The sequence below is a fragment of the Thermobia domestica genome, chromosome 10 (genome assembly GCF_964235325.1).
Source record: "Thermobia domestica chromosome 10, izTheDome1.hap1.1, whole genome shotgun sequence".
NCBI classification, from domain to species: Eukaryota; Metazoa; Arthropoda; class Insecta; order Zygentoma; family Lepismatidae; genus Thermobia; species Thermobia domestica.
The window spans coordinates 215,309,584-215,332,136 of record NC_137463.1 but is presented as its reverse complement, the minus strand read 5'-3'; the positions used below and the strand labels follow the sequence as shown (position 1 = coordinate 215,332,136).

The following is a 22,553-nucleotide window of genomic DNA, read 5'->3' as shown; positions in this document are numbered from 1 at the left end:
CGCATCGCATGCTTGTCGAAGCTTATGGTATGCTCTTGGTATGTCACAGTGCCATGAGTGGTTTAAAAAATTCAAACATGGCGATTTTGACGTGAGAAACGAAGAACGTGCATGACCACCGAAAAAATTTGTAGACAGCGAATCGCAAGGTTTGTTGAACGAAGATGACGCTCAAACGCAACAACAACTCGCGGATCAATTAAATGTGACACGAGAAGCAGTTTCCATACGTTTGAAAGCCATGGGCAAAATTCAGAAGGTGGGAAAATGGGTTCCACATGCATTGACTAAACGACAGCAGGTAACCCCCCCCCCCAAAAAAAAAAAAAAATTCTGCTTTGCCAGGTACACAAGGAAATCATTTCTCAGGGCTCATAGTGGTCTGGTCTCTTGTAAATAGTTCAAAAGTGACCAAAAGCACACGAAAAAGTGACCAAAAACTCATAATGCCCCTTTTTTTTCCTTTGTCAATTTCTCCATCACCTCTCTTTGTTTGTTGTTTTGTTTCATCTTTTCTTCTTTACTTCTTTTTGAGCTTGTTTCTTTCTTAAGTTTTCTAAGTATGCTTAGTAGTTACTGTAAGCAGATGTAAGAAGCTTCTGAGTAAGTAGAACCAGTTTTGGCCTATTTCCGAATTTCTTCATCCCAGACATTATATTTAACTTAGCATTGAGAGTTTTCAAAGCCATGAAATATTCAAATTCATCACCTACTCTTAAGAAGAACATGCAAGAAGCATAACACAAGACGAACATGATGAACCACACAAACACACACACACAACATTGAACGGAGCGTTAACTATTACGAGAGAAAACTAAAAGACTATTATGATAGAAGAAAGAATAGACACAGAAGGTTTCTCAACCCCACCTTGAGAGTTTAAGCATCTACCAACCATCCACTGTGCTTTAGAAAGAATAAAAGCTGAAGTGAGAATAAAGCTGACTGTTTCACATGTGGCAGCAAGTACTGAAGCTTTCAGAAGAGTAATGATTAACAAGTTTCTGCCTTTTTCTATTATTTTTATATTTTTCTTAGAAAACTGCCAACGCAAAACATAAATCACACGAAAAATTCACTTAACCTTCCAAGAAAAAAGTAACTTTTAGTGACAAATTTGTAAAAAAGTTACTTTTAGTGACCAACTTGAAAAAAACTAACTTTTATTAAAAAAAAGTGACTCGCTATGAGCCCTGATTTCTCTATCAAATTGTGACTGGAGACGAAAAGTAGATCTGTTTCGAGAATTCTAAGTCTAAAAGATTATGGGTAACTCCAGGAGAACCGGCAACATCGACTGCAAGACCAAATCGCTACGGACGGAAGACAACGCTTTGTGTTTGGTGGGATCGGAAGGGAATGATCTATAAAGAACTGGTGAAACGGTTAACACCCAACGTTACCGGTAACAAATGATCGATTTGCATCAATCTTTGCGTGAAAAATGACCAGAATATGATCAAACACAACATAAAGTGATTGTGCTTCACGACAATGCACCCTCTCACACACAGCAAAACCGGTCAAGGAAACGACTGCGACGTTTGGCTGGGAAATCCTTCCGATTGCGGCTTACTCACCAGACTTGGCGCCTTCCGATTTTCACTTGTTTGCATCCATAGGACACAAGCAATTGCTAACTGGCACTTCACATCTTACGAAAATGGCTTGATGAGTAGTTTGCAGCATAAAAGGAACAATTTCTTTTGGTCTGGCATCCACAAATTGCCGGAACGATGGCAGAAATGTATCGCTAGCGATGGCCAATTCTTCGAATACAATAATTCCTAGCATTGTCATACAATCATTGTGTGTTTTCTGTACATAAATTCCGGTTTCATATTTACGCACCTGGTATAACAGGCTAATCGTCCATCTTGGACGGGTCATTTTGTATAACAAAGTCTTAACTAAGAACAATTTTTAGTGGTATAGCCGACTTAACTGCATGACCTGCGGCTTATAATAATAGTCATTCTTCGCAAGAGGATTCAAGGCAAGACAAGACTAAATCTTTTATGTACTGACGGTATTTGTAAGTAATACTAGGTATGTATTTTATACGAACTTACCTTATCCTGAGTGACGAAAGGAAGGTTACCACTTCCGTAGCTCCGATCCATTTTCTAGTATTGTACAACTTCCCGCCCAGTTGTTCACAGCCTTGAATATCGAAACCTTGTCTCCATGCCCATTCTAAATGCTGCTGTAATCGTGATATGGAAGGCATTGCACTACGACTGATCACATCTACTCCCATTCCGTACGACCTGCCACTACACGCCTGGTTCATCCCAAATATTCCGCCACCGACTATCGGCGGCTTATACAATTGCTCATTATACCCTGTGTGATGAAGTAACGATGATACCATCATCTGCATGTTTCTAGAGGTAAAAAAGTTAAAAAACGATTTATCAATAAACTTATCTTGAAAATGAAACTGCTTGTATTGTTACCACGTACTAAGATTAAGCTAACAATGAAATAACACACTTTATGGGCATATTATAACTTGATTAGTACATATCAATTTTGTAAATGATTGTTACTTTAAATTGATAAGATTTTCGATTTGACCAAAATAATGGAACCATCTTTTCAAAATGCGACCTATTTAATATGGTTGGACAGCGTTTAACCTGAACTACAGTTTGAAATTTTAGTTTGGATATCTTTCAGGGTTTTCACATATTTAGCGAGCACGAATTATTCTCGGACTTTTTCACGTTTTCTACGTTACAATTTACAGATTTCTAGATCTATATATAATATGAAGAATACATATTTTTCTCGACCAGGAAGATCCTCATCTACTATGTATTTACATATATATAGTATGTTGTAAGTAGAGAAGTTCTGTCAAACTAACTAAATTTATTTCATAAAATATTTCCTACCAAACAGCAGGGTAAAGCAAATATAGAAAGGAATTCTGAGAAGTAAATAATCGTACTCATTATTCCATGACCTTTTGCGAGTAAGCTGAATTCCCTGATTTTTCCAGGTTTTCTAGGATTTTCAAGTCGGTGTGAACTCTGTTTCTGGATGAATATTTCTTGTATAACTAGAATAACCCTATGAAATAACTAGAAAATAATGAAAAGGAAGATAGGCTATGTAATTATATACTTTAGAAGATACTACCTGTATCCACAGCCCCATCCTTTATCTCCGTATGTTGATGCATAATGATCAACAGTTGTGCACATCAGCGTTCTTATCACGTTATTTGAGCTACCACTGATTGCTCGGATTTTAGGAACAAGACCTGTAAGAAAATAAGACTGTTTTAAACGTCAAGTAACAATATATAGTAAGATTTAAAATGTACTTATAAATAGAAGAAATCTTTAAATATACCGTAATATTTCAGATATCTGTAACTAAAATTTAAATATTAATTTTATTTTTTTAAAAAAAAATACGAAAGTTCTCAATAGTCACATAATTTTATTCATTTATTATTATTATTTAAATTGAAGTGTACCTGGGCTTTCACCATGACAAATAACCAAACTACTTTATCTTGCACAAGCATACGATTTAGTAGGCTTGACTATTGAAAATATTTTCTAACATGGCGCCTAGTAGCTTTAAATTATTCAGTATTAAAAGTAAAGCTTCTGCGCAGATAGTTCGTATGAGTTGTATACTTAATATAAGTGCGATTACACCTTTCAGAAAATGTTGATATCAGTGAAGGAGTTGTACAGTCCGCAGCAAAAAACCTGCAACAAGTTTATTGTGAAACTACGCCTAACAGCGCAGAGAATCAACATAACGTCTAAATGGCTCGAATCACGCCAGGAGAAATCTCGGCGTCCTACCCTGCACACTTATTTTGGAGTAAAAGACTTCGTCGTTTCACAATAAACTTACCTGCTCATGTTGCAGGTTCTTTGGTGCGGACTAAACATATTTAAATCAATTACCTACAACAGGGACTACACACAATTATTACTGAAGACTGGATGCTATGCGAATGCCTATTTCTTCAAGTTAAAGATATGATTAATAGAGTATTTAGGAGCCGTTTGCTTTAAGTTCAGCAAAATTTATTATGCCTATTTCGCACTTTGTTGCCTAAATTATTGCTTCAGTGCCTAATATCCTCTATTCTTTGCCTTCAAAATCTGGTCTTTATTGGAATAACTACATAGATATCTTATTTGAAGAAAGGATTCTGTTTTCCAAGAAATTTAAAAATAACAGAAATTACTAGTTTTAATTCTTAATCCTTCCTGCAAAGCTAGTAACACATTTTATCAACTGTAAAACACACGAGTTTTCATAAAAGAAATACATTGTTTTTCCAGCTTCCGAGGATTAAGGTTCTACCATTTTTCCTATGTTAGTTTCACAGGAAGGAGAAACCTAACAATGCCTCCAGTTTAGCGATTCTAAGATGTTACTGATGAATGTTTCAGAGTACTTTGGAACTATTCAAGTAAACATCTGACTTAAGATACAAGAATTTTCATAGAAGAAATACATTGTTTTTCCAGCTTCCGAGGATTACGGTTCTACCATTTTTCCTATGTTAGTTTCACAGGAAGGAGAAACCTAACAATGCCTCCAGTTTAGCGATTCTAAGATGTTACTGAAGAAAGTTTCAGAGTACTTTGGAACTATTCAAGTAAACATCTGACTTAAGATACAAGAGTTTTCATAAAAGAAATACATTGTTTTTCCAGCTTCCGAGGATTAAGGTTCTACCATTTTTCCTATGTTAGTTTCACAGGAAGGAGAAACCTAACAGTGCCTCCAGTTTAGCGATTCTAAGATGTTACTGAAGAATGTTTCAGAGTACTTTGGAACTATTCAAGTAAACATCTGACTTAAGATACAAGAGTTTTCATAAAAGAAATACATTGTTTTTCCAGCTTCCGAGGATTAAGGTTCTACCATTTTTCCTATGTTAGTTTCACAGGAAGGAGAAACCTAACAATGCCTCCAGTTTAGCGATTCTAAGATGTTACTGAAGAATGTTTCAGAGTACTTTGGAACTATTCAAGTAAACATCTGACTTAAGATACAAGAGTTTTCATAAAAGAAATACATTGTTTTTCCAGCTTCCGAGGATTAAGGTTCTACCATTTTTCCTATGTTAGTTTCACAGGAAGGAGAAACCTAACAATGCCTCCAGTTTAGCGATTCTAAGATGTTACTGAAGAAAGTTTCAGAGTACTTTGGAACTATTCAAGTAAACATCTGACTTAAGATACAAGAGTTTTCATAAAAGAAATACATTGTTTTTCCAGCTTCCGAGGATTAAGGTTCTACCATTTTTCCTATGTTAGTTTCACAGGAAGGAGAAACCTAACAATGCCTCCAGTTTAGCGATTCTAAGATGTTACTGAAGAAAGTTTCAGAGTACTTTGGAACTATTCAAGTAAACATCTGACTTAAGATACAAGAGTTTTCATAAAAGAAATACATTGTTTTTCCAGCTTCCGAGGATTAAGGTTCTACCATTTTTCCTATGTTAGTTTCACAGGAAGGAGAAACCTAACAATGCCTCCAGTTTAGCGATTCTAAGATGTTACTGAAGAAAGTTTCAGAGTACTTTGGAACTATTCAAGTAAACATCTGACTTAAGATACAAGAGTTTTCATAAAAGAAATACATTGTTTTTCCAGCTTCCGAGGATTAAGGTTCTACCATTTTTCCTATGTTAGTTTCACAGGAAGGAGAAACCTAACAATGCCTCCAGTTTAGCGATTCTAAGATGTTACTGAAGAAAGTTTCAGAGTACTTTGGAACTATTCAAGTAAACATCTGACTTAAGATACAAGAATTTTCATAAAATAAATACATTGTTTTTCCAGCTTCCGAGGATTAAGGTTCTACCATTTTTCCTATGTTAGTTTCACAGGAAGGAGAAACCTAACATTGCATCCAGTTTAGCGATTCTAAGATGTTACTGAAGAAAGTTTCAGAGTACTTTGGAACTATTCGAGTAAACATCTGACTTAAGATACAAGATAAGAACGTTCTCTTTAAATTACGTATCATATAGCATATATTTGCAAGTATTGTCCATATATTTCGCTTCCTTCTACTAAGGCGTTATATCAAGAGTAAAGAGAACTCAAAGTGATAAATAAATAAACTACAGTTTAACATCCTTTTACGGTGATGAGACTATAGACGACAGAAGTTACTACTTCAAGTGGGACCCGACTCCATGACCACACGAATATAAATCTTATACGTTGATCTCTTGGCCACGAAGAAGCAGAAGAGGACAAGAAGTGAGATGTTTCACTTCCAAGTTACTGAAAATGGCAATGGTACTTTGAAACTACACACCAAACTATTAGCTATACTTCAAAATTTAATGCATCACTACATTCTTATATAAGCCTGCACTAAACTCTTTTTGATATTTCTGATCTAGACGATTACAGTTAATTGAGTAATTTGAAAGTGGAAACTTTAGGTATTGCAATAATTCTGTTCAAACTCATACACTTCTTTTTTTTTTTTTTTTTAATTCTATAGTTTATAAAAAAAATAAAGTGAAGAAGACGAAACCAGCAAAATACTAATATACAAAATATATAATAACGTAAAGAAAAAATACAGTTAATATATCAAGGGTATATAGAAGCAAAACCTGCTAAATCAATTTTTCAAATTTGTCAGGAAACGAAGAAAAAGTGACGCCCTTATGTTTCAGAATTGTTGATTTTTTTTCGGGCACTATTTAATGCAGATTAGTGTAATCTACAAAAAAGTTCGACAATTCTGAAACACAAGGACGTTACTTTTTCTTCGTTCCCTGACAAAATTGAAAAATGGATTTAGCATGTTTTACTTCTATACCCCTGATATGCTTATAGGTGCAGTTACAAATAACTGTTTTTGATCATTGTAGTAAATACTAGCTGAACCTGCGCTCTCTACACAGCGCATCATTCGCATATGAGCATAAATCTCCTTATCATTCCTTACAACATCTGTACATGTCCCTTTACAGACACAAGCGAAAGTCGTATTGATTTTTTTAAAAAAAGCCAAGGGGTATCATAAAGCGGAGACTTTTTTCGATTATTTTGTCTCAATATCTCGCACCGTTTGCAAGATTTGAGCCTGCTTCCGGTTAGAGTTTCTAATTCATGTATGACCAATGTTTTCTTTCTTCTTGCACGCAGTATGTAATAAGCAAATACATTACATACACAATTAATTATAATGTCAGTAATATATGGTGTTCATTGGGGAAAACACTCCAAACAATAAAGATTCAACTTACTGTTAAGGTGGAGAAATGGTTATCCTTCGTTTTCCATTATTATTTGGCCATAAAACAAACGCCTCAGACATATACAACCCCTATATACAACAGTTTGGTGTTGGAATGTATAATGCTTAGGATGTGATGCTTTAGTTTTTTTTTTAATTTCAACACTTCCAATGTACCCGTAAAAATGTAATAAAGAAATAGTGCCCATGTTTCTTAAATATTCAATTAGAACTGGACAATCTACATGAAATTTGCAATCGATCGGTGAAAACGTCATGTTTTTAGAGCCTGTAGTTTCCGAGATCTCATTGTCGAAAGGGTTGGACACAAACATATAAGCGTAGTTTAAAAGAGCTCCAAAGATGGCAGCACAATTCATTTGCATTTATTTCGGAGAAGGCTTATTAAAAGGCAAGGGCCTTTGAACAATAATTTAAAAAGATAAACTTTGTGAAAAATATTTCTTTAAGTAATTTATTTAAAGTACACTCTTTTAAAAATATTTGTCTTTGTTATAAACGTGAAATTACAAATAACCCTAAATCAAAGGTTTGAATACTGAGGTTATAGGTTAGAGCTCCTTAATTGGTACTGTAGCATTTTAGATAGATTTTTATACAGTGAAGTGTTGATTTCTTTACATCACCTACAGAGGTTGTTCAGTCTACATTTGGCCAATTTCGACTTACCTAAAAATTTACAAGAATCCATGGCGCCAGGTCCGTAAGTGCTCGATGTGTTTCCCTTGGTTCCTAACAATAGCCCGACAGCGTAATTTCCACTGTAATAGGCTTCTCTGAAGAAGTGAGAAGGGAATCTTGTCTCATTTCCTTTCCACAGATTTCTAAAGTCCTTCCACAGTTGTCACACACCGTTTTCCCAAAGCTCGCTTCAGCAATTCAAATCCACAATAGTCCATTGGACTTGCATCTGGAGATTTAACAGTACCTCATTGAAAGGTATCACCTGTATACCACTTGCCTCCTCCATCTTCCTGTAGAATGCGAGGGACGATCGTGAGGTATGTGATGAGGCCTTGTCCATGTGAATGCGCACCAGATTGGCGTCATTTCCGTCCATTATTGGAATCTCATGCTCGTAGATCGGCCGCAAGACCTGCTCCTGAAAATACTGCGAATTTATTTTGCAGTTCTTCGCCACCCTACGAATCTTCAGTTTACCTCGGTAACAGTAGCCAGTAACGACCATGAACCCTTTTGGGAAGGATTCTTTACAGACACGGACCCGCCTGCTGAAGTTCTTGGCACCTTTCTCTCGGTACATGATGGCTCTCGGTTTGCCGCAGTCGGAAAGGTAAATCTATGCTTCATCGAGCATTACGAAGACGTATACCCACCTTTGTTTTGCCAGATGCCGTTCGCACAGCTTCCGGGCGTTACACTTTCGTTCCTTTTGGTGGGCATCCGTGAGAAGATGGCCGCGAGTTTTCATGACTTTTTCCAGCTTGAGTTGATAGTGTAACGTCCGGCTCACAGTCCCCAAAGACACGTCAAGACGATTAGCCATACACCTTTGTGTTGGCGGATTTTCTTGCACTGCCATTTTGCGAAGTTTTCTCTGCATGGTGGAGGTGGCCTTGGTGCATTCCCGCTTCCTAGGCAACTTCGTTGGTGATCCAAATGGTGGAGCTTCGTTGCCCTTGTACTTTTTAATAACATTTTTTATTCCACTTAAACTGATGTTGTAACCATTCTTCTTGCACTGTTTTCTAATGACAGAAACACTAAAGTGGGCGTCATAAAGAGCCGCAACATAGCCTTCCCAAAACCGGCTTAGTTTGGGTGGCATTTTAGTCACAGAGCGGAAACCCACACACTTGGAAACAAATTTAACACAACACTCACAACAATGGTCCTGTTTGTGCGTAGCATGAAATAATACCAATAATATCCTAAATAAATATAATTTCTAATAACAATAATAGTACTAATAATAAAATGTAAATGAGAATTTTCCCCAAAATTGAAGAGAAATCTTATTTGCTCCCATCTTACAACTGATTTCAAACTCCTTACCTTTTGTACAAGAGCTTCCGTCATCCACTCCATTCATTTCTGCAGTTCGTAATTCAATCTGCCGCTCATAATAGTCTGCCACAGACATCTCTCCAGCATATACAGCCTTTTGCATATTTGTTAAACTTTGTTCCCTGAAGTTTCCTTGATTGTCCATTCCGTATTGAGCCTTGACGACAAAAAGAACAAAATTAAAACATTATCGTTAAAGTAAACATACAACAATACAATTACATGACAATATCATAGTAGAGTCCACGAAGAACACAATTTCAGTTTGGTGATGTGTGGAGCACATTGCCTTCTATCTCCGTTACTTCCACGAGCAGCATGTTTTGTGAGTCAGCGAATAAAGAGTATAATGATTTTTCTGTTATAGATTTGTTAAAAGAACTCCTTACAAACCCACTTAAGCATCTTCGATGCTTTATGTTGGAACTATTGTGGACACATCCACACATAACTTAAAAGAAGTTGAAACTATTAGGAAAACATCATTACAAATTGCAAGAAATGTGGATAAAGTAGCTTGAACTAATAGATTATATCATAAATCACAACAAACAATAAAATTTTACACTTATTGCTACTGCACCGAAATTTTCACAACATTCAAGTCAGTACACGCCACTAAACATCCAAGGGGAGCACGGTGGCTCAGTGTACGGCGCTTACCTCTGGCGTGTGGGGTTCCTAGTTCTCCGGCCAAGTAAGTTTGTGGTGAATAACATCGTGTCTGTGGGTTTCACCGGAGTACTCTCGTTTCCTTCCACGTTTCCATTCCACCATCACTGACTCGCCTTATTTTAAAGGGCAAAATCGTGGGACGTTGAACTGAAAGATTTCAAAGATCTACAAAACATCCATTTACCTAGGTAGTTTAATCTTAATGGACATGTAAACACTGTTGTTTCAGAAAAGAAGGACCATATACTCATCAACAAAAGGTAAGGTCTGTGTAGAGTTTATCAAATTTCAGAAGAGATTAATAAGCACCTTTTCTACTTCTCTTTTACATGTTAAAGTTGAAAATGAAATGAAATCTTTGAGTTTTACGTCCCACGGTTATACCGGTAAGGCTAAAGGAGACGGTTATGATGAGTAATGACTGAAATGGTGGAATGGAGAAAGTGGGAGGAAACGAGAGAACCCGAGGAAATCCACGCACACGGTGTTTGTCCATCACAAAGTTCACTTGGCGGGGGCTGGGATCGAACCCGGGACCCCAAGCACCAGAGATGAACGCTCTACCACTGAGCCACCGCGGCCCTTACATGTTCAAGTTATCCTTTTTTTTTTTTTTTTCGAATATAAGAAGAAAAACATGAAGTGGTAGTTCAAGAAGTATGCAGAGAATAGGTCTGCATAAATAAGCAAACAACGATGTTTGTAAAATATACCAGGAAAATAATAATACATAACGCACCACACATGTAACAATATTTGCTCATCTATATACAGAAGGTAAATTAGTGCGTTAAAATGCATACAATAATGAGTTTGTCATATTATATCAAGACCATAATACAATATTAAATCTCGATTAAGGCAACCTCGGCAAGAAGTGGGATAGTGGCGTTAATAGTTTTGTTCAGAATTGCGAGTCTAAATGACGTTAATTTAAATTTGTAATATAATTTTCGGGATAGACCAGAAGAAGAGTTTGGATATGACGGAAAACTGAGTCAATAGATTTGAAATTTGACAATAATGCAATAGCATTGCATAATCACACAATGGGGAATTTTTAAATTGTGAAAACGTTTTGTAAATACAGTATTATATAAACAGAAAACATATAGGATACTATTTCGGGGCAAATTACGTTCTGAGAAATGTAATAAAAGCTATTAAACGAACAGAAAACGCAATACTGGAGATAACTGAGAACAAGAAAAGGAACTGATTAGGATACTGGATTTCTTTTATTTTTTTAATATCCTAGAATACTATTTCAGGGAAAATGAATTTTGAGTTGAGTTGAGTTGATTTTAGTTTAGCGTCCCTTTCAGCAGCGAGGCTATATGAGACGTGGACCTACTGATTAACGTGGAATTCAAACCACATAAGCTCCCGCCGGGAATTGAACCCGGGTCTCCCACGCCAAAGGCGTGTACGCTAACCACTTAGCCACGAAGGAGCTCTAAAATGAATTTTGAGTAATGTAATAAAAGCTATTATATAAACAAAAAAACATAGGACACTATTTAAGGGCAAACTGTATTCTGAGGAATGTAATAGGAAGTATCGTGTACAGTAAATGCAATACTGGAGATAATTTTTTAAAAAAAGGGACTGGATAGGATACTATTTAGGACAAAATGTACTCTCTGGAATGTAAAGAAGAAGGGAGGAATGTAACAGGAACCGATGGAGGGAAGAAAAAGTTTATAAACAATGAAAGACATTAAACGGTTAACACTTACGAGAGACGAGCAACTTTTGTGATAATCGAAGTACATGGAAGTGTTAATTGTTCTATTAATGATGCCGGGATAAACTAGCATTAATTTCATATGTTCAGCACCAAACTTCAGGCCATCGAAAATACTTATGAGAAACAATAACAACGTGAAAGCTGCACGTAACTACTTACCCGTAACATCTCAAATTCTCTTTGTTCTCGTAATCTTCGAACTTCTCGCTCCCTCCTCTCTATTTCTCGAGCTAACATGCGATCACAAGACATATCGGGAGTAACAGGTGATACTCCTGCAACAAATTTAGGAAGTAAATCTCAACAACTTTTAAATTAGAATTTCATGAAACAAAAATACAGTATTTTCATACAGTTTATACAAGAACTTTAAAAAGAAAGCCTACTACTTTTTGACCAAATACTTCTTTATATTCCACTGCATGAACAGATCTGTATATTGATTTGTCTTAAAGACGACTTATTACTATTAAAAGAGGCTGAACTTAGGAAGCACCAATTGTATATATGGAACATTTACAATTATTTCATATAAACAATTTAATTATCATTATCACAACAACAACGTATGTTTATTAAGACATTAAGACATTATTGCAAACTTGGCCAGTACCGAACTTTATTATGTTTTTATCTATATTTAGGCGCTCTTCAGTGCATTTGTACTCGTAACAGATATGTGCACTTCCGTCTTAAATATATGGATATTTCTAACAAGCATATAAAGCATAACTATAAATTATTTTTTCTCTTTCTTGTTTGTTAACATGAACACTAGTTACAAAACTAGTTTCTAATAAACACAATGAGAGATTTCCTACTGACCTTTTATTCTTTGAGCAACTTGCATCTGTAACCTGGCCATTCATAACCAGCTGGTTTTCAACCAACAAGGAAGATATTTTCAAGCAACAGAAGGAACAATTATCCTTCATGATCCTCCGAAAAAACAATAAATGGAAGATACAACTTCAACAGTGGTGTTTAATTGGAATTACTACAGTTGGCCATCCATAACTGAAGTTCGGGACCTTAGAGGACCAGAAGGACGCTGTCTTTCTAGAAGAATATTCAAGACGAACTACAAACTTTCGACGCTTCAACCTAATATGGCCAAAGTCCAATCACCTTTAATCCTTACTCTATCTTTTCTAGTGACCCAATTCTCTTCTCTCATTCTCTCTCGAACTTTTCAGATTTTATCTGATATTCATTGTCTATAATGGTTGCCGCTCCGATCTCAGATATCCCAAACAAATTAAATATCCCTAAATTGGCGATTCAACCTAAATGGGATCATATTCTCATTTTAGATTCCGTTAAAGTAGAATAAGCTTTTTGTTGTGGGAAACATGGCCGTTCTAGAGTTCCTTCCTCGTTTAAGATACATTTTCTTTCTAGAAACATCTTTTTTACTCTGTTAATGCTTTCTAACAAGCTTGCCGTCTGCAGGTGAAATACAGAATAATGTTTGATGCACGCTACAGAGTGTAAGAAGACATGAGGTTGATGAAACCATTAACTCAATATCATATGGAGCAAAAATTCTCCTTTCGATGGTAGAACAGATCATTACCGGTGGTGGCGGGTGGTGCATGGTTTTTAGACAAAAGGAAGAAAGTGTATATATAGTGTTCTTCATTTATAAAGGGCTTTTGACAGCGTATGAACTAAGTAGGAATTTCTGATGAAGGTATTACAGAAGGTCAAACCTACGCTGGCATCCGGTAAGGCATATACCAACCAACTAAACTGTCGCGAAATGATGTTCACTGGGAGCGGAATTTAAGTGATTTACCCAGGCCCTACCGAATGGGTACCTGTGAGTAAAACCAGTTTGAACGTAGCTTAGACCAAACAATCTCTTGTGTGCGCCAAACCGTCTTGAATGTAGAGTTTTACCTTCATCTCGCACATAGACCTACAGTATTCCAAATATGAATATATACTTCAACCTTACTCTTGTTAAAGGAGATTGGAGTCTATTGAAAGAAACATGTACTTGAACAAATGAACAAGAATTAGAATACAAAATGAAATAACATAGAAGTGATTATTACTCTGAAACGTTACCTTCCATTAACTTTATTTAATATATATATATATATATATATATATATATATATATATATATATATATATATATATATATATATATATATATATATATAATTTGTCGCTCTTTACCTGCCTTATCGTAAATTCACTATAAATACTGAATTACTACTCGATCAACCTTACAGAGTTTATACAAAGTTTATACGATAATAAGTTCAGATTTTACACATGAACACTTTATACCCCATTCAGATTTACTACATAAAACTAGGTTGTGTAGTTTTGATACAAAACAAACATAACGAATTATAAATACCTTTCTGGTTAAAGTGTTCCTCTATGTGCGCCGCCATTTCGTGACTATCCTTGAAACCTGACATACAGCAAACTGGACAGCTTTCAGTAGAGTTTTCGGCATTTGGCAAGGATTGGGTAGGCTGTGAAAAATCGTAAATCATCGTAAATTTTAACGATATAATGAACACAACAAACAACTAGTACAAATAAACAATCTTGCTTATTTGAAGAATTCTTGTAAGAGTACATGCTCTTAAAAATTACATGTAAGAATGATCGTTCTTCAAGGCAGCAGTACAATAGCTGTTGTTACAGACGTTTTTCTCATTTTGCACATTACTTGTTGAAACCTAAATACTATAACTGATTCTGAATGATTAGACATAAATTAACGGGAGAAAATTACCATGAATGTAAGACTTACAACCAAATGATCTGAACTATTGTGTACATATATTAAAATAATAATAATAATAATAATAATAATAATAATAATAATAATAATAATAATAATAATAATAATAATAATAATAATAATAATAATAATATAATAGCAATAATAATAAGTATTGCTTAATCATTATTGTTAGTTATGTTGTTAACATTTTTACGTACTGGCATTATTTCATTTTCAGTATGTACACAGAAAATCATTTGAGAGTGTTTGTAATTGACTCTGGAGTCTGTTCGAACAATATATCCGTTCTCATTAATGTTTTAGTCCTACACAATGTGATCGCCATCCCCGTTATTCCTGACATGGGAAAATTAAAATCAAAAGAAACAAGATTCTTCGTAAGAAATAAGGTTAACATAGATATATGTATATCTAATGTTAGGATTTTACTTTTATTCTGACATTTTACTTAAATCATGTACTTTTGTATCTTTTAAAACATGGAAGGAACATTGAATAAGTGCTAGTACATTCCGAATACAGAAAAAAAAAAAAAAAAATAGAATAATGTGCCTGAACGATCCTCATGTAAAAATGTTTTTAAAAAATATAAATTATTGACATTACCTAGTTTATATATATATCGCACAATTATGTATGTAATCGAACACAAGGATCTATTTACATTAGCTAATACGATTCACTCATACAATACTAGGCAGAATTGTAATATGTATATTATCCAATAGAACTATGCAAATTTTAGCAAAACTGTATATATAAATTGTATAAAATTATATAACAAATTACCAACAAAGTACAAAGACATTAACGAAAAACTGATATTCAGAAATACTCTGTTAGAATTATTGTTAGAGAAAAGCTATTACTCTGTGGAAACATATCTTACTGATAACATATAGAGAATGTAAACCATATCTGACAACTGTAATGCTTAATTGGGGATTGTCCTCATATTGTAAGCTATGAACAGGCAAATAAATATATGAATATGAATATGAATACAGTTGAAATATAATATTATCATTTTAATAAGTAGTGTTCTATTTTAGTTATTTAGTCAGTAAAAAAAATCATTATTTAACTTTTACGTCTGTTCTTTGTCTTTCTTTCAGGCTCGACACAGATTCCCTATGACGTGTCCCTTGAAGATCCAGTTCCGTAAGTGGTAAGTATGCGACTTTCCTGCACTCCAAAATTATTTCATAATTTCTTATTTTAATTATATATCTATACTTCTCCTTCTTCTAATTCATATTTATTTTTTTCTCTCTGTCTATATATATTGTACATCATTATATTTAATCTATATTTCTTCCTATTACGTTAATTAATATTTTCTCTTTTTCTCTTTACAAGTTAGTCGACTTCTACCACATCGCCAAATGTGAATCTCCAGGGAAAATAATGTATATGGAAAATATTGAAACTTTAGATGTATAAAATATCACTGAAAACGGGTTAATTGTTATATAATTTTAGAAAATTTACCAGATGAATTGGAGAATTTAGTTTGGTTTGTGAGGAAGAGTGAGTGAAAGTAAGGTGAAGGGAATAGTTGAAGTTAAGAAAATACTTGTTGTTGTTAGTTATTCTTGATGTTGTAAGCGGCACTATATGTGGAGGCGGAAGGGACTATTTGACGGAGAGGTACACTTATTATGATTTATAGGAAAGGCATTGTGGAAATGTTGCGTAAATGGCAAGATTGTCACAAACCGTGATTGAATTTTATCGAGTTGTACAAAAATAAGGAGTGTCAGTTGTTGAAACTGTGTGAAAGGTATGGTTTACTAAAACAAGCGTACAATTTGTCGTAAGTGTAGAAACGAATTACAACTACAGAAAAGAAGAGGAACATCTAACCAAACCTAATTTAATCTAACCTAATTTAGTACATTTTTGGTACTTTTTTTGTATGGCATTTAGTATCTCCCTTAAAGCTCTGCATAAGCCATGCATTTTATGACATAAAGTAGTCTTCCACTATCCTCGTTTATGCATATATCCACTGACAATGAAGCGCCTGCTCCCTATGGACGCACCCTCTCGAGCCCTCCTGCTCTGACTCGATTAGATAGCATTCGTGCTTTTTAGTGGTCACCTAGCACAAGTTGGTTCGTGTTTTATACACTAGTTTTTATGCCATACGTCCACACTGTACTTCGAGTAATAATCACAACCTTGGGGAAGAAACCAAATAATATGCCTTTTTCTTATTTTCGTGTGGTCCGGCGATACAGTAGTAATGCCCTGAAAACATTAGCTAACTTGATGTAATGTAATAGTAACAGAATTTCAGCAATATCCCTTCCAACTTTGATGTCAATTGTTCTAGCGTTGAATAAGAAATTCATTCTCATTTGCTAGAAATTTAAACATATCCGAGATCCAGAATTATAGAGTTTGACGAAAACACTTTCTTATATTTTAGATTTCATTTTATGGTGGAGGAGGACTTAGGGAGAGGGAGAAAGTCTCTCCCGACCTAAAACTTGAACTTAACGTTTCATAGTTATTTCTTTTCTTCCTGCCACAAAACAATTAAAATAAACATGTTTATATATTACCTGTTGCTATTTTTTTTACTTTAAGTCACTCTATTAAACGTTTATATTCTGCTATTATTACAGGAAAATATTAAAATTACTTATTTTAAACATATTTCAGCTAACAGGTCAATTTTCTAATATCAATACATTTTTCTGTCTGTCTGCTTCACTATTAGTAGTGATAGGTGCACCAGGCATCAGCCAGTGTGCTAGAAGTATAGATAAAGAAAAAGTAATCGAAGGACAAGTATTACATAACAGTAAATGTATAAATAGCGATGGAAGTAATATGGTTCCAATATCTTGAAAGAGAATCTTGATGTTGAGCTCCCTCGTGGCTAAGCGGTTAGCGTACGCGCCTTTGGCGTGGGAGACCCGGGTTCGATTCCCGGCGGAAGCTCATGTGGTTCGGATTCCACGTTAATCAGTAGGTCCACGTCTCATATAGCCTCGCTGCTGAACGGGACGCTAAACTAAAATCACCAGAATCTCGATGTTATGATCCAAGATGCATTCAGTTCTTAAAGATAACTTTTATCTAAATTGAATAGGAAGTTTTCGAATTCTTCTATGTGCCAGTATAATTCCATATTACTTCGTTGAATTCTGTATATCCAAAGAGCGCATATAATACGTTTGTTTACTTATTTCGATTCGAAAAAGTTTTCATGTTTCCAAAATTTAGATCATAAGATATAGACCAGAATGCAAATCACCACTTTCCAAATATTATGTAATGTAATGCAATGTATACGTAAGTATATATAAACTTGCGTTTATTTCTGTGCACCCTTGTATCCAACTGGTCAATAACACGTTCATTTTTATGATAACGACGAATCAAGACATACTTTCGTACTTCTCTATCTCAGGAACGTTTACAAGACCTTTCTCTTTTTCGTATTCAAAGTGATATTTTGAAAAAAAAAAAAAAAAAAAAAAAAATATGTCATCGATGCTTTCGCCCAGCAGAGACAGCGAATGAAACAGGGACCTCATAGTGACCACCACAATTCTCTTACCGGAGGAAACCCTACACTGAAATCAAAGACGTGAGGAACTGGCACATGAAGCCCTACCTTACCGCCCAGTATTACAGGTTGGGAACTTGCTTTACACAGTGAAACCGTATGGTTTCGCTACTGATAGTAAGTCTAATCAAATCATTCGCCAACATGGTGATCTTTTGTTCAAATATTCATACTTAATGTTTCTTCAACGATCATAAGAAGCCATGATCCTCGTTCTCCAGAAGTCAAAATATGGTCGAACACATTGAGCATCACAAGCGGACACTGTGTGCTACATAGAATCCGGATTCTGGACTAGGTTGTCGTTCAAAATGGATCATTACACATATAATAAAAGATCGCTTTCATCAGAAGTAAGATTCTAGAGTTAGAAGAATTATTACAGATCATTGGGATATAACTGATTTAAGCGACGTATAAGGAAGAAACTAATCAAATTAAAGGATGGATCTTATTCAATTACAAAGGCTCAAAATTGGTTGTATTTCTACTCAAGAAATACTGAAATAATGTCATGATATCTTAAGATACCTTGTGCTACTAATGGAAAAGTGAAATGAAACTAATTTCACATCCTACGTTTATGCTCTTTAGGGTAAAGGCGGCACAGACGATTAACGAAAGTGAACGAACACGAAATAACTGGTGGGATGAAGCGAAAACGGAAAAACCTTACGAAAATTCATCATCACGTTGTTGTTCACCTCAAACTCTCACGGTCTGAGATCGAATCAGATACCCTTCGAGCAAGAGACGAGAATTCTACCACTGAACCATCGTGCTTCCTATATTCCTAATGGATTAACAAAGTATGTCAAATTCTTCCAAAAGTACTAATTACGAATGATTCAGTGATGCTAATAGAAACAGGCGATGAATTAAAGTGAATGACTGTGAAATTATTTTTTTATGCTCTCCCACCGGGAATCGAAACCGGGACTACAAACACCTAAAGCACGCGCGCTAGCCACTAGACCAGCGAGGAGGGCTTGTAGAAGTTCAAGACTAACGTGTAAATAAAATTTTCACAGATTACAATGTTAGATTTAGACCCTTCAAACGCCTATCCCTTTTACGTCTGCCGCTCTGACTTTGAATTTTTATTAATCTCTGTTAGTACTTTACAAATACATATAATATGTCTAGATCCCGAAATGTCGGGCGAAAACGTTTACTTGTGAAATATAGCCTAAAATTTTCATTAACTCTTACATTTTAATTTCTATTTGACTAGAACATTGTCTAAATATAAAACATATATCCAGTCAATAGACCATAACGAGCTGAGAATAAAATGCTTGAGGGTCAATTCTCAGGCGTAGTTTTAGAGAAAACCTGAAAAAAAAAAGTACTTTTATAGAGCTAAAACAAATGTCACTCGCTGTCAATAGTAACACAGCCACACAAAAATAAAAGTTCTGTGCAGTGGACCCCAGGGTATGGATTTGATGTATTTTGTTATGCAAAATTCAACTTGCGAAACCCCAGGGCGATCGAGCGTTTCAACTTTTTTTATGGGAGAAAAATCTGAGCGATTTTGGATAGAAGGACACACGTTTCTCGCCCATAAAACAAAATCGACACAGTCAATCGCCCTACGGTTTCGAAATTTGGATTCTGTAACAAAATACATAGAACTCATGCCCTGGGGTCCACTGCACAGAACTTTTGTTTATTTGTATGGCTGTGTTACGTGTGTTCTCCCTATCCAAAATCGCTCAAGTTTTCCGTTCATAACAAAACATTGAAACGGCTATCATCCTGGGGTTTCGATTTTTGGATTTTGTGAAATAAAATACATCGAATCCATACCTTGGGGTCCGATGCATAGATTTTTTTGTTGTTGTTGTGTGTGTGTGTGTGTGTGTGGCTGTGTACTTGACTGACATTTTTGATTTAGCTGGAAGAAATTGTTATTCATTCATGCACTGTATAGTAGCAAATTACCCTGCGAACTAGCAGATTGTTTCGTCAGTTGTCTGTCTTTTCGTAATCGTGACACACACAAACAAACACTACTTTACGCACATAACTACTTCTAAAATTACTAATTTAATCTATAACATACAAAATATGTTAAACAAGTGATTATCATATTTAATTTTGGGAAATCTCGCCTATTTCTCAATGAAGTTCAAAAAACACGGTGCACTACGCTTTCTCAGAGCAACATTATATATATATATATATATATCACAACATAAGCGATACATATTATATATAAAGCGAGCATGACACAAGAAGACAAAAAATTAGCAAATCCTATCAAACAGAAAGTATGTGGTTGAAGACTGTAGTATTCTCAAGAAGCTCAATATACCAAGTAATTATCGAATGCAGGTTTCCTATGCATCAAAACGTTTCTCTTCTTTTTCAAGTGTTCCTACAATTTCTGTAAAGCAATAAAAACAAGGAGACCATTGAATGCACGAAGCATGTAACAAGTAGGCATGAGCATAGAGAATCGTTGGTGAAAAAAGAAGGTAGATTCTTCAAACTGGCGTAACAAATTGCAACTGAAACTGCAGAACTGCTTCGTTGCAATAAAGGAGGATATGAAGATTTTAGAAGCTTTCATGGGGGATCAAAGCGATTATGATGGTTACACTTATAATGATACGAAGTTTTACGACTAAAGACAGGGAGGAGAGAATCCTGAGGGGAAAAAAAGAAAAGAAAAGAAACAGTAGAATGAATGAAAATAGAGCGACAAAGTTTAAGAATGACAATGTGAATTCTAAAATAGAATATGTAAAATTGTGTATTACAGAAGATGTGACTTCGTGAAAAATAATAATAACTGAAACAACAAAGGCGAAACAGAGTCTAAACAATGACGAAGGCAAGCTGCTGCTTATAATACTAAAATTCGTAAATGAATGCTGCAAGTGTACAATGCTGAGTGGAAGAATTGTAAAAGCATCGCGATGGTGCAAATTTTATTTGAAAAGGTCGCGGTCTTCATTCCGGTCTATTTCAATTGCTGAACATCAGCTTCTATCAGAAACATTAAGCACGCAATTCGGAATCATGAACGAACCCATATGTGAATATTGATACAGCTATCATCATTTCGTACTGCACAGCCTTTACTTGCAAAATCACTGCAGAAAAGGTGCCCGATGGCAGAACTTTCTTTGTCTTTCTGCGATGAGCTTTTGTAAGTCAAAAATTTTCTGCAGGAATTCCAAAATAAAAAAATCAAGATGATACAATCAAGTTTTTACTACAGCGTTACATGAAGCATGGTAAACAGTTTTCAGAGGTACCCCTAATTCGAGTTACAACCTGTGAAGTCACATCTTTTTCTCCCGAGAGTTTTACTAAAAGAAGCAGATTTAAAATATTTGTGATACAATATACCGTATTTTGTAATGAGAGTAGCTTTAAGGATTTATTATTATTATTATTATTATTATTTTATCCAGACAGGAGTCTATTTAGGATAATGTATGTAAGGTGGTCTGTTGTTCCAATATCATCACTAAGTCCATCCTTTGCTACTGGTCTTTTCTCCATCATATTAGTAACCACTAAACCCTAGCTTCCACATATCGCCTCAGACAATGGTATACTCAAACAAAACATCATTAGCTTTACTGCAACAGAGTATTTGTCTCGGAAATCTGTTACTGCAATTTTAAAGAGAGTTTTCAACTCAAAAAAACTTTCCTTCATTTCTTGAGCTGGTTACCAAGTCCTGCATAGATTTAATGAAAAGCTTGTATTCAAAAAATAATCTATCCTGATCTATAATCTATCGAAGACTAAAATGGGAATATATTCACAAAGTCAAAGAAGTTTGAAGGAGTTATGCAAATCGTCCATGCCTTTAGACATCTGTGGCGTGCATGACGAATTGACTTAAACTATTGCTTTTGGAAAATTCCGCGTTTTTTAAACCCGAAACGGAAACGACATGAAATTTTCGGAAAATATTCCTATTTTCACGGCTAGTTCCTCATTTTAGATAGTGTATATTCACAACGGGGGTGCACGTGCTCCGGTGCACCCCCCTAAATCCGGCACTGTATATAATGGAGATGAAGAGAATCTGAATTAACTTGATCAAACTATAATGGCTAGACTCTATTCCTACTCCCTAGTTTCCCGTAAAATTTCCCGTATCCAGAACAGGACAGGGGAGTAGGTCGAAAAGATTTCGGGCGAATAATTCAGTGGCGGTTCTCGAGGGAAGTCACACTGGTAACAATTATAATTTTATTGCTACAAGCTAAGAAAAGAAAGCTTATCACATGCGCTAATTCCTTATAATGTATACAAGAATAAATACATTACGTATTTCTTCCCTTAGCTTAGCAATAAAATTTAAACAATTTCCATGTGACCTTCCTCAAGAGCCGCCTCTGGATTACTTGTGTTAACTTTACATCTGTAGTTATTAGTACAGAAATGCTGTTATTATTTACTACATAGAATCAGATTATTTGAAATACATTGAACGATTA

At 35.1% G+C, this 22,553-nt stretch overlaps 1 protein-coding gene across 6 annotated transcripts in view; it reads right to left on the bottom strand.

Moving 5' to 3' along the window:
* Positions 1 to 22,553, bottom strand: part of LOC145662985 (uncharacterized) — a 193,133-nt gene that overhangs the window by 33,303 nt on the left and 137,277 nt on the right. For all 6 annotated transcript variants that reach the window (XM_081729082.1, XM_081729083.1, XM_081729081.1 and 3 more), the window contains 5 exons: positions 14,103 to 14,223; positions 11,888 to 12,003; positions 9,292 to 9,460; positions 3,151 to 3,274; positions 2,076 to 2,390 (listed from right to left, as the gene is read on the bottom strand). In XM_081729082.1, the coding sequence (XP_081585208.1) occupies positions 2,076 to 2,390; positions 3,151 to 3,274; positions 9,292 to 9,460; positions 11,888 to 12,003; positions 14,103 to 14,223 (845 nt within the window). The remainder of the gene's footprint in view (positions 1 to 2,075; positions 2,391 to 3,150; positions 3,275 to 9,291; positions 9,461 to 11,887; positions 12,004 to 14,102; positions 14,224 to 22,553) is intronic.